General features: G+C 47.8%; 1 protein-coding gene across 1 annotated transcript in view; it reads right to left on the bottom strand.

Moving 5' to 3' along the window:
* Nucleotides 1-15,736, bottom strand: part of SPAG7 (sperm associated antigen 7) — a 54,768-nt gene extending 39,032 nt beyond the window's left edge. The window contains exons 1-3 of the mRNA XM_086946210.1: nucleotides 15,623-15,736; nucleotides 6,745-6,812; nucleotides 4,238-4,326 (exon numbers count right to left, since the gene is read on the bottom strand). Of these exons, the coding sequence (XP_086802336.1) occupies nucleotides 4,238-4,326; nucleotides 6,745-6,812; nucleotides 15,623-15,707 (242 nt within the window). The 5' untranslated portion in view covers nucleotides 15,708-15,736. The remainder of the gene's footprint in view (nucleotides 1-4,237; nucleotides 4,327-6,744; nucleotides 6,813-15,622) is intronic.
* Between the last annotated feature and the right edge of the window lie 1,107 nt (nucleotides 15,737-16,843).

The following is a 16,843-nucleotide window of genomic DNA, read 5'->3' as shown; positions in this document are numbered from 1 at the left end:
CCTGGAGCTCACTCACTCTTCTAGCAGAGGTGAGCAATACCAGGAAAGGTGTCTTGAGAGTAAGAAGACGCAAAGGACAGTTATGAAGGGGCTCAAAGGGAGCGCACATCAGATATGTCAAGACACTGTTCAAGTCCCATTGAGGCATTATGAACAGCGCAGGAGGAAACGTGTGCTTAATACCTTTCAGGAAACTGTTAACAACCGTGGATTTAAAAAGAGAAGGCTGATCTGGAGGTCGTAGAAAGGCGGAGATGGCCGAAAGATAACCTTTGATAGCGCTCAGAGCAGAGCCCTGCTGGGAAAAGAAAGAAGGAACAGAAGGACCACGGAAATAGGGGCAGAAAGGGGATATACAGCCTTAGCTGTGCACCATGCCACTAACTTGTTCCACCTGCAGGCGTATACCGTTTTAGTGGAGGGACGCCTGGCTGCCAGATGACATCACAGACTTCGGGAGGAAGGTCGAAGGCTGTCAACTGTCGCCGTTCAATCTCCACGCATGGAGGTGGAGGTGGAGGCTGGACAGGTTCGGGTGGAGGACCGTCTCCTGCTGCTGCAACAGAAGATCCTCCCGAAGAGGCAGTCAGATCGATCTTCATGTTGAGTAGCTCGGGATACCAGTATCTTTGTGGCCAATCAGGAGCCACAAGATGACTTGGGCCCGGTCGTGCCGAATCTTCTTCAGCACTCTGGGCAGAAGTGGGATAGGCGGAAAGGCGTACAACGGACCGCAACTCTACTCGCGGCGAAAAGCGTCGGCGAGTGAGTGCCGCCTTGCAAATTCCAACGTGCAGAATTGCGGACACTGTGCGTGCTCTTGAGCCAGGTCCGAGTTCAGGCGCCATTCGTGGTCCATCAAGCACCGGTGGCTGAGTTTGTCCGCCCTGGCGTTCAGAGAACCTGCCAGATGTTGAACCACCAAAGTGATGCCTTGATGTTCCAGCCATGTCCAGAGGCGCAGAGCTTCCTGACAAAGAGTCCACGACCCCACCCCGTCCGGTTTGTTGCAATACCACATGGCGGTGGTGTTGTCCGTGAACACCTGCACTACACTTCCCTGGACAGGAGGGAGTAACCCCTTCGGATAATTTGCAGCACCCTGTCAAAAGTGACAGAACGCCAGTGGGGGAGGTGATGTTGAATCCTGCCGCCCACAGGCGTGGTGTGCACCCCAGAGCTCGGACTAGGAAGGCTTTGAGGCGGATTCTGTGGGAGCAGAGGTGGACTGACCCACCCGTTGACCTCCTTTGCCAGCACGGCGTCCTCCACGCCTGCACCAGTGCCGATTTTGGTTCTGCGCAGGCTTCTGGCTGAACAAATGTGCAGGGGAGCCCCTTCCATGGCCACGAAAGGAACGAAAGGTAGACGTGGCCGGGCATGTGGTGGAGAGACCTAAGGACTTGGCAGTAGCCAGAGAGTCCTTGAAATGCTCCAGCGCACTGTCTGCCTTAACGCCGAACATTACCATCAAAAAGCATGTCCATGAGGGAACTCTGGACATCCCCCGAAAACCCAGTGGACCGCAGCCAGGCATGGCGACGCAGGCCCATTGTTGTGGAGATCGCCCTCCCTAAAGAGTCTGCGGTGTCCAACCCACACCGAATGGAGAACTTAGCAGCATCCTTCCCCTCGGCAACAGCATGGGAAAGGACAGCTCGAACATCTTCTGGGCACTGGGGCAGTGTTTGCGCCACAGTGTCCCCCACCGCGTGAGAGTAGCCGTCCAAAAGGTATGTGGGTGTTGACTGACCGCAGCCCCAGGCTGGCATAGGAAAACAACCTTTTACCAAATTGCTCTAGCTTTTCTGATTCCTTATCCGGCGGGGCGTGAGGGAACACACTTTAGTAAGTGGAGACTTAAATGACCAGGCTCTCCGGAGTTGGATGATTAGTTAAAAAGGCAGGGTCACCCGATGCCGGGCGAGGACGCCGGGCCACGTTCTTGTCCACAGGAACCCCCGTGGCTGGTCTACTAGACCAGGTGCCCATCAAAACGTCCGTCAATTCCTCATTGAACGGAAGCAGAGGTTCCATAGAACTTGCCACCGGCTGAAGCACTTCAGTAAGTTTGTCTTATGAATGACAGTAGGCAGAGCGAGGTCAAGGGCCTCAGCTGCTCTACGGAGCACCACAGAATAAGTGGCGCCCTCCTCCATGACAGCAGGAGGAGACAAAACCCGGCTCAGAGGAGAGGTCGAGCCACCTGCATCCTCCGATTTCTCTGCCCACTCATGTTCGGACTCTCACTGCCACGCAAGAGGGTCCTCTGACCCCTCCCAGTCATCCCCTCCTCCACGGCCCGAGGCACAGGCAGGAGCGGTGGGGGAGGCACAGGAGTAAACAATTGCTCAAACGGCGTCGAGAACGGCGCAGATCCGACTTCATGTCCCAATTCGGGTCCTAAGCCGGGGCAAAATTGCCCAGAATCTCGGGCAAGGGCGAAGGTGGAACGAACGGAGCCCATGTCATCACCGAAAACGGAGCCGCAGGGGGCGCCGGGCCCGAGCCACTGGCAGAGGACTTTGTGGCGCTGGGGCTGGAGTCACAGGCGGAGGACCCTACGGCGCCGGAGCGGAGGGTCCTCCATATGGACCGCAAGACCCGAAGGTGCACAAGCGGGAACCCAAGGCCTGAAAAGGCGGCCCATGGCAGCAAGAAACTCTTGCACCTGGGCCGGAGTCTCCGACTGACACAGATAAGGTGGGTAGGCCGCAGGACTCCCAGGCTCCAACTGAGACCGCCTCCGAAGACCGACTAGGGGACGTCAGAAAGCAAACATGCTTCTTTGACTTTTTCTTGTGACGTCTCTTACCCGATTCCGAGGGCGAAGACTTCGACCCCGAGAAGCGATTACGTTGGCTCCCCGGACTATCTCTTGAGCTACCCCTGGACATCGAATGGCGCAGAGACGACTGCCGGGCCTCCAGCACCTTTCGGGACCGCTCCCGCAAAGCCGTCGGAGCCATGGCCAGACAGTCAGAACATGACCGAGAGTCATGGTCGGGCCCCAGACAGTAGAGACAGATGCCATGGGGGGGGGGGGGGGGGGGGGGGGGGGGGGGTCGGCCACCGACATTGTACGGCGACAGGCCCCACAGGATTTAAATCCAGGCATCCCTACTTGGCACCAGGAGTCAAAGACTCAAAAAGAGGAGAGACAAAGTGACTAGGATACGTGCTCTAACCAGATCTGCGATTGCTGGCGCGGAAAAAGAAAGAACTGACGTCAACTCGCATGGGTGGCGCCCAAGTAGGCAGGATACTACATTTTCCTTTTTTTAAGTTTTGTGTTGCATCCTTTTGTAGTGTAAATTGAAGTAGTTTTCTTTGGCAAAAGAGAAGCACTGAGTTGAACATTTAATTATTGCTCAGAGACTATTGATTCCTGAGTGCGAGCACCCTCACACTAACTCTTAGTGGTAAAAATGGCAAGCAGCCATAGGCTCTTCTGAGAGTCAAGTCCTGAAGGGGGTTACACTTGGCCAGGTTTTCTGAGCCACAAGGACCCCGGGACATCAAGCGCACAGAACAGCAATCCTCTACAACTGAGCCCCCGCCTGCCCTGTTGACATTGGACATAGCGTGAAAGGGGAGACAGAGAGAAGAAAAGTCTTAAAAAACATAGCTGGTGTGTGGCAACAGGGAACACCGACCTAAAGCCCCTGTTCAAACTAAATCTATTGATGTCAGTATGAAAAACAAAGGATTCAAACCTAACGAAGTGTAGTTATTTTTTTTTTACATGTGTTAGAAATATGGGGCAAAAGAGACTAAAGACAAACTAAGAACGGAGTGTGGCAAAACTGGTTAAATTAAGAAGTTATTTCAAACCTTCCCAAACCAGTTCCAATACAGAGCTTTTCTTTTATCATAATGTTAGTGTTCTCAAACATGTTTCTGTAAGCTGAAATTAAGCGGAGTTTAAAGCAGCAGACACTTCTTGCCACTCTGCTTCACCCCTGAAGAGCTCACGTAGGACTGCACTCAGTTTGTGACTGACAGACATACCCAAATGAGATATGTTCATACTAATACACTACAGTGACAAGAACAGACAGGCACCATCCAAGCTACAACTGGGTGTCTGTGCCCTGCTGCAGGTGCTGGTGGCTGCAGCAACAACTGCCCACTGCCACCATCCTTGAAGAGGGTCTTGCACAACTACAATGTTAGCATTAGACCATTGCTTCTGGTCTGGATTTGGTATTAGAGCAACAATTTGAACTCAACTCACAAGATACTCCTCTCCAGTTTGCCCATGGCACAGAACTTCTTCTTCATTTGACCAGTATCTTGAATGAACTCTGTCACTTCTTTCTCCATCTGTCAAAAAAGGACAAAAAAGCGGAGAACACCACATCACCATGTGAAGAATACTGGACTTTCAGACATCTTCTCTTTTCCAAACAATTCCTCCTTGCAGTGGATGCACCTATCTGTGCTGAGGTTAGATGGCAGGGAACACACTACAAAAAAACCTTCTAGAAAGCCATATATGGATGTCCTTCCCCAGAAGAAAATAAAAAAACCACCACAAGATGATGTCCAAGTGTTTCTTACTCAAAATACAAAACAGGAATAGTATAATTGACGTCCTTTTTGCACTGCTGCAACAAGTGAACACAAACAATGACACACTGAAGACAGTTCTCATAATTTAGATAGATTTTACTCTACATACAGGAGAAAGTCAACAAATTGCAAATCTCTTTAAAGTCTGCAGATCTCCAGCTTGCAGGGCACCATTAGTTGGACAGTATGGATTTTGTGTACTCTATGCCACATGGCTATTTGGAAAGCCTTTGAGTCAAAGAACACACACACCCCCCGCCCCCAGGCTCTCTCTCCTTGAAGCTTATACCCTACCAAGCGGGTTCCTAAGATCCCCTGATAAAGCTCTCCTCACAGTCCCTTTCATCAGAAAATCTCACAGTAGGCAGATCTTTCTTCTATCTTGCCCCTTGTAGTGGAATCCACTTCCCTTGCACATTATTGTTATTATTTGTTAAGCGCAACAAATCATCCCCAGAGGGATCTCTCGGCCACTCTTTGGAAATTCAACGAGGCCCTCCTTGGGTAGGAGCTACTAATGACTTATTCTTCCTGAGCAAATGGGAAGTGAGAAGAGTGGATCAACTGTTTCTGTTGCTCAGGTGAGGAAGTTTCTAGGCAGGGCCTTTCCTTTTGTGTGTCTTATTACTACTACAGATAGGCCGATTGACAGCCAGATGCAGGATCTCACACTATGTTGAGGACATCTTGTGGGTGCTCCAGGTTAGACACAGCCCGCTGCTTTCTGCCTCGAGAAGCATTACTATACATAAATTCACTAAAAAACAGACTCCGTTCTCCTGCTATCCACCCTGAAAATGGAGGCAGATCTCTAGCACAAACATTTATTTTAATACTAATTACCCATGGGTGTGTGTGTGTGTGTGTGTGTGTGTGTGTGTGTGTGTGTGTGTGTGTGTGTGTGTACACAGTGGTGTTCTCATGGCCTACAATGACATTGCAACACAACCTAATCAAGTTACAACTGTACCTCAGCAAATTTCACACAATTTATTTCAAAGCTCAATCTTTTCTTTAGGTATTCGTAGGGTGCAGGTATGATTTTTAATCTCCTGTAGCTCATCTATTAATACCGCCAATCAATGCATGATTTGTCCATATCCCCCTCGCACATTAAAGATCACTTCTAATTCATACTAATGTACTCTACCACATCGAAACTAGAGTAATGACATAGAATAGTCTTGTGCTCAACAGGAACCAATCACAAAAGCCAAAAATAAGTACAAAAAAAACCCCACACACTAACCGTTGGTTCCAGAGCAGAGTGCTGCCCAGTGTAAAAGCACAACAGTACCTCATTAGAGGTAGTAAGTGCTATATAATACAATATATAACCCACACTAAAACGAATACCATCTCACTCTGCAGTCAGACAGTCAACTGTACTTCAAACAGGCTACTTAATTCCCTTTTACTGCTTGACATTCAAGCTCACAAAAGAAAACTGCTACGGGCCATGTGCATCACCCAGTACTATACCAGTCTACAGCAATAAACCACATATACCCAAATAAACAGGCACAAAATAACTGAAAAGATCTGCCACATACCGCTGGCCAAAGGTGGACTGTAATTTACTGAAATACTGCAGGTTCTGACAAGCAACATACTAATGCCCCTTCTTGGCATCTCAGAATAACAATCAGATGTGGATGTTGTTAACAAAGCCCATCAGGCGGCTGATATCTCCACCAATTCTCCCTCTAACCTAAGCCTGCTCAGGACCATAAATTTTAAACAAAATATCTCAGAATGTAACAATCTAAGTGCACTAGGAACATAAGGAATACCATAAAGGACCTGCAGAGCTGCTCAAAGCAGTCAGCTTATAGGAAACCGTAAACTGCGTATCTTTCTCTCAGACTTCTTCATCCATCACGCTGCTAAGCGATGCATCCCATAACACAAGAATGAACTATGTCCAGTGCATGTGTTTACTCAGTGTGCCCATATACACCTGTGTGCTTTTTTCTTACTACACGCTTATCACAGCCTGCTGCTGAAAACCACCAATTTGTAATGGGAAAGTATAATTCCCCTCCGCTGCCACGTCCTACCTCCCCCTATCCCCCACCGCCACCCCCAGGTAGTTTAGGGTCTGCTACACCCTTGAGACTGACCCACTCTTTGTCAGAATTAAATTCTCGGACATTCAGTGGCACTCACCCGTTTCCGGAATTCCACCTTTTGGCGTTTTTCATGCTCCTGCATTTTTTTCAATTTAGCAGCGTGCTCTAAATGAAAGAAAAAACATTAAGATCAATTCTAACAAGATTTAGCTTGAAACCTCAAATTGTAACAATTGGAACTTTCCAATCAGATGGGCAAATGCACATTGCTGGAGCAAAACCTGTACGGATGTCTCTGGCACTTTTAATGAGGGTATTGTGAGGTTACTTTATTAAGTTCCACAGAAAGAGTGCACCTCCAGTCCCCACTTTCGAGTTACACCAACTATTTCAAGAAATCGTCGCCTCAGTCTGGAAGTGAGACTAACTGGGCTGTAAAGAAACTGAAGTCTGCAACATCCAACTAACATCTCGAGCTGTAGGCATAGTTCAAACTTATAGGGTACCTCCTACAGAACGATGCAAGGGAGTCCCTGACACTCCCTTATGTCACAGATACTGATAGGACTGGGCTCAATGGGGGTCCACTGAAGGCTTAACCCCCATGCAATGCATGGCCCAGTTTTACACCCTTGCTCAAGCTTTGTGGATCAGGACCGATGTAGTGTGGCCCCTGCCAAAAGAGGAGACTAGGTCTGTAAACATACTTTTTCAGGGTTTAGGAATTCTCATTGGAAACGGATTGCACAACAAAGAGAAAAGCAAGGCCATATTCCTATAAAAAAAGAAAGATGTCCAGGGACTGGGCACATAACTATGGTGCACACTTTAGAGAAGGTTCACAGAGCTACTTTCTGGTCACCAATGCTGCTGCAGCTTAAAAGCAAAGAGCAGGACTCCTTATTTTACCCTGCAATGCACTGTAGGGGAAGCCAACAATCAGTCTCTAGACCACGGGCACTCACAAACATTTCCTCAGAGGCTGAAATGCAGTCTGGGTTCTCAGGGGGCCGCATATATGATCGCGGGGCGGACGGTCATGTGGGTAGGGTGATTTGGGGGTGGGGCGTGACACGGCCTGGTGGAGACTTTGGTGGACAAATTGTACCATGTGTGTAGAGAAACTACCCATGGAATTTATACAAAGAACTTCTTAAAAAAACAATACAAATTGAGAGAATGCTGCATTGTGGAACGAAAATGTGGGTAGGTTTGAAGTGTAACCATTCCACAGGATGTGCAAGTAATTCATAGAAAATGCGCCCCCTTGTGGTATAAATCACACATATTGAAGTAAGAATGATAAAGCTCTGTCAATTGAAAGTACATTCACCCCATTCAGTTTCGCCTGTCGAAAGCTGCGCAACCAGCCTTTCGCGCAGGCGAAATCTTATGTCTAGAGTATGTGTGCTCATGTCCCGCCCCTCTGTTCCATTGGCTAGCTCCATAAATGGAGGCTATCCATTGGAACAGAGATCTTTCCGTCAATGCTGGAGCAGATTCGTGGGCGTTCCCGAGAATTTTAGGCTTTTGCCCACGTCATGCGGCTGTGGGCGTGTTTTTTATTTTTTAAGCTTTGTTTTCGCCATTTCGGAAGTGTCCTTTGCAGGGGTGGGTTGCGCGATGTCCCGCTGTCCGTCCCCGCCCCCCTCCCGCTGTCCGTGAGCCCGTTCCCGCCCCCCTCCCGCTATCCGTGTGCCCGTCAATCTTATGCACATTCACTGTTTGGCCTCTTTGTTTATCTGCCCCTCTCTCCTCCCCAGGCCTCCATCTCTCGTCGTATGGACTGGACTGGCGCGGCTTCTATTGAAACCCTAGGGCTTTGATTACCAGCGGAATCCTTTGCCCCCCCCGCCCTCCGAGATCACACGTGCCCATCCACTCCTGAGCTTTCCCCTCACAAACCGTGTGTTCTGATGCTTCTGCCCAGTCAGGCCAATAGACGAGAGCCAGGATTACAACTAATACAGACAATAAAGATTGTAATAAAAAAAAAAATGTATACTAAGTATTCTAAACATAAATTGTGTTACTATAGCACTTGCAACCTCAGTATTTTTTCCAGGCACTATAAATAACTGATAAAAGGGCCGTGTTTCTCGCCCCAGGTTTCCATTAAATTCTTACTTGCTTCATCACATCATTTAGTTGTCCTGGTTTCATTTTTGCGCACAATGCTTCCTGATGAATTATGCAATAAAAAAAAAGCTAAAGTGGACGATTTAAATTTTTCTCTCAACAGAAATACAAAGCAGCTCATATACAATCATGGAGGGTGCCCCATCTGTAGTAATACTTACAAGATTGTTCAATGCCAGATGATTAGATTCAAAGAAATTACACACGCGGGTCAATCCATCCTCTCCTCTTGGGTAAACAAGCAATACAAAAGGCAGAGACCCTCTTCCAGTGGAATGATTTCTTGTTCCAAAAACCTAACCCAAACCATTAACTGAGCCACACCACCTTTATCTGTGGACTCATTATCAGCAATGCTAAAGAAAGGGGGCAGCTTGACTGCATTGAGGACCTGTCCTAGAACATTGTCACCCATTCCACATGTGCAATCTGACAGTTGTAATGCACGTATTTCCTTTATAATGTTCAATTTATTAGGATAATTGGCAAATAAAATGTCTGCTGCCGAAAGAAAACATTTCTTAACCAGCTCTGCATCTGTAAAAAAAAATTATGTTTTGCAAGGAGGTAGCATATTTGGAAGGATGTCTCAGCTACAGCCTCACTTTCTTTCATCTGGCACAGAAAGAGGTTTTGTTGGGATAGAAGGGCTTGCTTCAGTGATGCAACTTTCGGAGAACGCAGTTAAGGACATTGGGAAGTTTTCCGTGAAGTCAGAATGTCAGGTTTTATAGTAGCGCTCCAGGTTATACCTTTTGAGGACATTAACCTTTTCTTTGCAAAGGAGACAAGTAGCTTGGTCTTTTGGACATTCCATAAATAGATATTCTTCTTCCCACGAAGTCTGGAACACCCTGTGTTTACTCCACATGGATCTAGGTCTTTTGCAAGACTTTATTACCGGGCTGTACACAATTTCTGTTGGGTTCCTTGTGAACACTGCAGGAAACCAGGATTTTGGTTTCACAACCGATGGCACAACCCAGTCTCACGACCGATGGCACAACCCAGTCTTAGATACAGAGCTCTGCACACAACCAACGAGGTGGTACTTGAATGCAGCAATTTGGGCGGGACAGGTGTTTGAAAATAAAATTGTGTGTTAAAAAAAGTAAAATGTCCACCCGGAGTGTTTACTTCTCCCTGCATGTTTTGACATGGCCCTATTTGCACATATTTAGATGTATTATTTAAGCTTATAACTAGATATTAGTGCTTCAGAAATGAAATATATTTGCACCACAATTCTCATGTACAGCCATCCCTACTTGAGAGCATTAGTGGAATGAAGTAAGAAATAACATGAGACCACCTTTCTTAATAAATTACGTTCATATTTGTACAGTGCACCCACGACCTCAAATCCCTTTCTCTCCGCCCCAGACAGGTGAAATAGTGACTTAGCAAAATATCCTGCCACTCTCAGTAGTGAACTGAAGTCTAGAGGCCCTGGCGGCCCACATATGGTAGAGAGGGTCCTGCCGTCTGGCTGCTGCCGGGGGCAGAGACGGTCCGGAGTCCATGTCCTTAATAGAATTGAAAATTGTTGTCACAAATGTTGGAAAAATTTCAACTGTAATGCTCTTGACCCATAAACTTGTCTCACATCGTGTGATCCAGGACAAATATTTTATTTCACCAAGCTACTTTTTTCTTACACCTCAGAATTACAAGAAATGTGCTTCCTAAGTGTGGATATATTTGAACAGTTCATTTACAAGCTATTTAAATGTTGTGTGTTACAAAATAAGTTAAATTTAACAGCCTTTCCTTTACCAGTCCCTGCACTCCAGTACAACTGTAAGACAGCTCACTCAACAGAACGTAAACACCCATCTCCAGGATAAAATGAGCAACAATGTGTAAAAAGCCATAGGCCGACACTTGGCCTCTGTCAAATGTGAGAATTAAACAAGATTTGAAGGCATCTCTTTTGCTCATTCACTTTCTGCATGAACAGAACACCCGAGCTCTCACGCCAGAACGGGCCAATAAGCCGTATAATAGCTTGCCCTGATAAAAACAAATAGAGGTGCTGCATTGGCTGCTGTCCCCCATCAGACATCCGAGACAGCCCTCATTCATTGAGACAGTGCCTCAAACCTCCCTGTTAGAATTGGGGGTCTCTGGTTGGCGCAAGTATTCACTTGTGACAAGCAGGGACCCTCTCTTCGAAGTCAGGGCGAAGGATGACCCCTTAGAATTACCCTTGCTCACCCTCTAGGTGCGTGGCCTGAGCAGCCAAGGCTATTCTTCAGGCGTTATTGGGTTAAACATTTGTAATCACACACAGAGTAAATGTACCAATCCCCCCACAAATGGACACCAGGCTGTGGATATGTAAAAATACGTCTTCTTTTATATAAAAATGTATCTGTGCAGGCAAGACTTTATCACAAGACCAAGATAACGTTGTTGGTGCCCACAAGATCTTTAAATAGGCGAATGTTCTTTGTTACAGCTTAAATTTTTATCAATGCCCTTTCCAGAATATTCAATTGGTAGGTTCTCTGGTTACTTTCCCTTCTTAAACCACCTAACCCTGTGTCTCTGTTCTTTTGGGGCAAGGTGGGAACGAACTGTTTGTTTTCAGCACTCCGGTGCGCTTCGTACCGTGTGGTTTCCGGTGGCCCTACCGCGACTCATGCATCTCGCGGTACGGGTTGAATGGCGGGCAGAGCGGGGGGCACAGCGCACTAAGTGCGAAGCGTACCGCTCTTTAGTGCAGTACGAGGCGAACACCACCAATAGGCAGGGGAAGCGTAGCGCAGCGCTCACAAGGGCAATACGAAGCGTGTCAGTTCGAGAAGGGGAAATAAGATATTGTGGGCCCTGAGCCCGGGTGTAGCTTTTCACAGAGACGTACCTTGAGGCGTTTGCAGTTCTGGTCGGCCGGACAAGTCGTGCTCGGGCCGTGCGACTCGTTCTGTAGTGGGGTGCCTTCGGATCTCTACTTGACAGCGGGTGCGTACGCACAGGCAGGCGCGGCCCACAACCCTAGTACGGGTGGTACTGGGGTCTCCCCAGAAGGGGGGAGGGCGGTGCGGCCTGTAAGGTCTCTGGGACGGCGAAGCAGGACAACAGGGCACGGTCCTACGTGCGGGCTGCTATCTTGGTGTGGATCATGGTCCCCAGAGGAATTCCGGTGGGAGGGCCGAGAGCGCTCCAGCGCGCTCCTAATGGCAGGCAGAGGAGCAGGCAGCCTGGCCCGGGGGCAGAGAGCGACTCCAACGGAGCGAGGCTCTCACGGGTGAAAAGGCAGGCAAGCTCCCGAGTGCCACAGCCCTAGGAGGGGGCGACGGGGGCGCAGTCTTACTCCGGCGGGAGGCACACACGGCTCGAGGTTCAAGACGAGCAAAGGCACAAAGAACCCACTAGTCCTGGGGTTCAGATCAGGGGGCAAGCTCAATCAAGCCCTTGGAGAAAGTTTCAAGCACAAGTCAACAAAGTCTTTTCAATAAGTCTTCTCCTCTCCTTCCTCAGCAAGGCAGACAACAGGCCAGTGCTTTGAGCTTCTTCTTCCCCTTCTAGTTGGGCAGAGGTTTGTTGTGGGAAACAGGATCTAATTTGCTAGGAGCAGGGCTCCTTCTTTTATACAGCAATTCTTTTGTTCTTTCGGGCCAGGGGGGCCTTTACATAGCCTAATTCAGTTTTGAAGCACTCTGTTGGGCTGTTCCGGGCTTTTCCTTTCAGTGTGAGGGGCAGGCACATCAGAAACTCCGCAGGAGGTGGAGCCAGCAATCAGATGACAAGTACAGCCAGGAGTACCTTGTTGACAGTCTTCCCTCTCCGTTGCTCCCCAGGGGGCGGAGCCAGCATTGTGGTGGCAGAGCACAGGCCTATTCAGAGTCCAGGGGCACTCCCACCTCCCACTAAGGTGTAATCCTTGCATTCACCACCTGTCATCCCCCAGCCCTGTCACTCACACAACCCAGACAGCAGATACACATCCTAGCAGAGGCGGGCTGAAATGGTTAGGCAAGTAAATGCTAACTTTCTAAAAGTAGCATTTGCAAACACAGGATATTAAAATAAATGTTACTAAAAGAAGTATTTTATTATTCTGAGTTCAGGCATACTAAACTTGACTTTCTACCATGTTCCCTGAGCCTGCTGGGATTATAGGGTGTAATAATTCCAGCAGCCCATCTTGGCCTAAGAGAACAGGTAGCCTTACAATAGTGAAAAACGAATTTGGCTGTAATTCGCTATTAGGAAATGCCACACACATCAGGGCTTGTCCTACCTTACACTTACAATGCACCCTGCCCTAGGGCCTACCATAGGGGTGTCTAATATGAAGGAAAGGGAAGGTTTTGAGGCTGGCAAGTGTGTGCACTTGCCCAGCCAGCATGACAGTACCAGACTGCACGCAGATTCTGCAATGGCAGACCCTAGACACATTTTAAAAGGCTGCTTCTGTGGGTGGCGCAACCAGCGCTGCAGGCCCACTAGCAGTATTGGCATTTACAAGCCCTGGCACTCCTGGTGCACTTTACTGGGGACTGACAGTAAATCCAATGAGCCAATCATGGAAATCAATCACATATACACTTTACATTGGGAGCACTTGCACTGCGGCCCGGGTTGGCTGTGGCACAGTGCCCTGAGCAGCAGACACCAGCAAAAACATCTGAGGCACATCAGCAAAAAGTGGAAGGGAAACTCACGCCAAGGTGCCAGGTCTAACACTCCCTGTTTCAAGGTAGCAGCTGTGGGTTGGACAACCACTGTAGGGAGTGAACGGTGCTTGATATCTTTGGTGGGGCAAGTTCCTTGCAGTTTCCAGATTGGGACACAGGGGCAGCAATATTTGCATTCTACAACAAGAAAAAAATCTGGCTGCTTTTAAAACAAGTAGACCACCATATTTTTTCAGCTGGAGCAACAGCAGTGGCCACACTGGATGCAAAAATGTCTACCCACCTATCAACTACACCCACCATCTAATCAGAGTTCATAAAGAATGGCATAACCCTGTAGAATCTATCACTATTTGTCAGTGAGTCAAGTGAAATCTGCGTAGAAGGGGAAGGTAATGCAAAGGGTGACCAGGTGGAACTATGTCACTGGGGTATCACTTTCCATTCCTGGACTTTGATTTTACACATCATCAAGTGTGCTGGTCCAAAAGGCTAATTTAAAATTAAGCAAGAACTACAAAGCCCAGAATGCACCAATATGTAAAAACAAAGTCCAGGAATTCAGATGTGGCCACCTCGTGACATGGAGCTGTCCGGCCACCTTAGTGATGCAGCTGGAACTTTGCTAGTATTATTTAAATTGGACATCATTGATGGGAGGTAAATATGGGGGGGCTGGTGCTGGCTCCACAGCGATGGGCGAATACCACCTAGCAAAGAGAGAGTCAGTCAGGACACCTTCAACATACCAATCCTGGGCCTATAGGCTGAAAATCGAATTAACAAATTGCAACTCCTAGTGACCCCAACTTTTCCTCCTGAACCAAGCAAAAGTCAATGCAATGTTTGTGAAATGTTTCTGTAGTTTAACTTATGTATAGGATTGGCATCTTTCCCAAAGAAAAATACTATCCGTTTGTTCACGTTTTAAGTTTCTTGAAAATTTTGGACACAATATGTAAATAAACAATTTTGAAAAACGTTCTTTTTTAATTTTAGATTGTTCGATGTCTGCTTTAATCATCAGTCGGAGGTCACAAAGGCAGCTCCTGGCCACATTTTAAAGTGTTTTATTCCGGTTTTAAACTGGTAGTTAATAATAAGGGGGAAAACATTCCAGCTTTAGGTGATTTACATTAATTGCACCTGCAATGACATTCAAATATTGGTTATCCAGATAAAAAAAAGCCTAGTTATCAACCCTAGTTATGCATCTCAACTGCTCTTACGTAGGAGGCTCGGTCAACCATGAGGCTCTTGTTCATGCCTTATAAAAAGGGTAAACACATTACTACTGGAGAGAACTTTACACTCAGGGCTTAATAGTGTCGCTTTGGAAAACAGCAACTTGCCCCTTGGACTGCCATCCACCCCCCACACCCCACCAAAGTTCAAAGGTCATGCCAGCTGTAAAAGGTTACCCAGCTGGGCTGAAGGCAGCTGAAACCCTGGGCCAAAGGCCAAAGTACAAGGGCAGAGGCAACAGAGAGCAGTGAATGTAGGGCACAGTGCTTGTAGGTATAGTTAGGAATACTGAATGTAGGGCACTGTGATCCTGAGTATGCTAAGGGGCACACAGGCTCCACGATTAAGAGTAAGGGTCAATGTATGTTGGACATTGCCTAATAAACTGTGGCCTCAGTTCTTCCATAAAGATGAACTGGTGAGGTCTGAGTTTGTGGAACCGGGAGGTCGACCACATGAGGGGAGGGGGGGGGGGGGGGGGGGGGGAGAGAGGGTGCCTCCACTATGAGCATTTAAAATGGAATAAAGCATGCAGCCCCCCCCCCCCCCCCCGTGTGCAGAGGAAGGGCCTCCACCTATGCCTCCCTTTAAAGTTCAACACTTCTCGAAGCTACTGCCACTTTAAGGAAGGCCGGTGAGCGACACCTCAAGCAACCAATGGGCGAGAAGCTTTAGGGTCACATGCCGGCCTGCGCCCTCCTTTCTCCAGGCAACTGGCGTGAACATACGAACAACGACGTACTCCACGTTCGGGAAGCGTGCACGAGCCCCCAATCAACGTTCAGCTACACGACAGTTGAGACAAAAGAGGATGATGGGCGTGCAGGTGGACCAATAGGAAAAGGCGAAGAGTGCTACGCCTAAAGGCACGGTTTAGAACAGCGTTGAAAGGAGGCTCGACCGGAGGGGCCTGGAAGCGCGTAGCCACCACCAGAACCGGAGACTCACCGCGGGCCTTCCGCCGGCTCTCCTGGTCCCCCACGGTGGGCGGCCGCTCCATGGAGCTCAGGATTGATCCGAGAAGGTCCGCCATCTTGGGGCCGAGTGACGACGCCGCGGCGCAGGCGTAACTTAAAGGGGCGCCGTGGCTGCTCTTAAAGGCGCGCGAATAAATGTCGGCAGACAGAAAATGCTTCAGCCTTAAAGGGACAGTCTCCGGCTCGCCTGTGTCGGCGGTCAATAATCCAAATGGCATGGTTGATAGTTCACATTATAATAATCAAGTGAGGGCAGGAAACTTCCCCAAGGACTGCCACCTGGCCGGTTTTACCAGCACCACCGGTATTAATGTTACAGCTGGTGCACAAATAAGCAAAAAACACCTAAAGCCTGTAATTTGTTTAGCTCATATCTGTACATTCTTCAAACAGCAAATAGAAATAGAAAGCACTTTTAAATGTGTTCTAGAGCTGCAATAACGACCCCTGACTAATAAGTAAACAAAAGCAGTAAAGGAATGTTACAAATTAATACATTCAATTTTGTTTAAAGCATAGCTGCCAAGGTTTCAGATTGCCATGTGTGACATTTTTATAATTTCAGCGAAATTATGAGTGACATTTCATCGACTATGAGTGACACTTTCTCGCGAGCAAAAATCATGCAATGAAGTGAGGGAAACTTCAAAATATCAGAAATTACTGCCATTTGAGCAACACGAAACTCCAAGAAGTTCTTGAAACTGCTGCAGAGCACCAAAAATGGAAGGATGCTAACCCTAGTGCTCTCTCCTGTAACCTCATATTAAATGGCAAAATTACAGGAAGCTAAAAATAATGACATTCACAGCTGAAACGCTTAGCACTGAGAACTTGCTACACTGCATGAGATACATAAATTCACTACATGGAATTCAGGTGTGCACGTAACGTTTATTTTAAGGTTAGACTACTGAGAGAGTTGGACAATCATATTTCTTGGAAGCAGTTACATAAGACTCGAACCAGCTCAGAACTGTGCCTGTAATTCTCAATAGCAAGAGAGGGAGACAGTGGAAGCTACAGCAATCCATAAAAACACTGCAAGCACGTCACTAGTGGGAGAAGAAGACAATGCAAATGAAAGGAGGCTTTGGTAATACAACGAGGGTGCCATTAGCTGGAAAGGAAGACAACACAAATTCAGCAGACACTTCGTTAGCAGCAAAGGACGGCAACACAAACTGAAGAA

The sequence above is a fragment of the Lissotriton vulgaris genome, chromosome 12 (genome assembly GCF_964263255.1).
Source record: "Lissotriton vulgaris chromosome 12, aLisVul1.2, whole genome shotgun sequence".
Classification (NCBI taxonomy): Eukaryota; Metazoa; Chordata; class Amphibia; order Caudata; family Salamandridae; genus Lissotriton; species Lissotriton vulgaris.
Note: the sequence above shows the minus strand (reverse complement) of the source record. Positions and strands in the feature narration are given on the sequence as shown.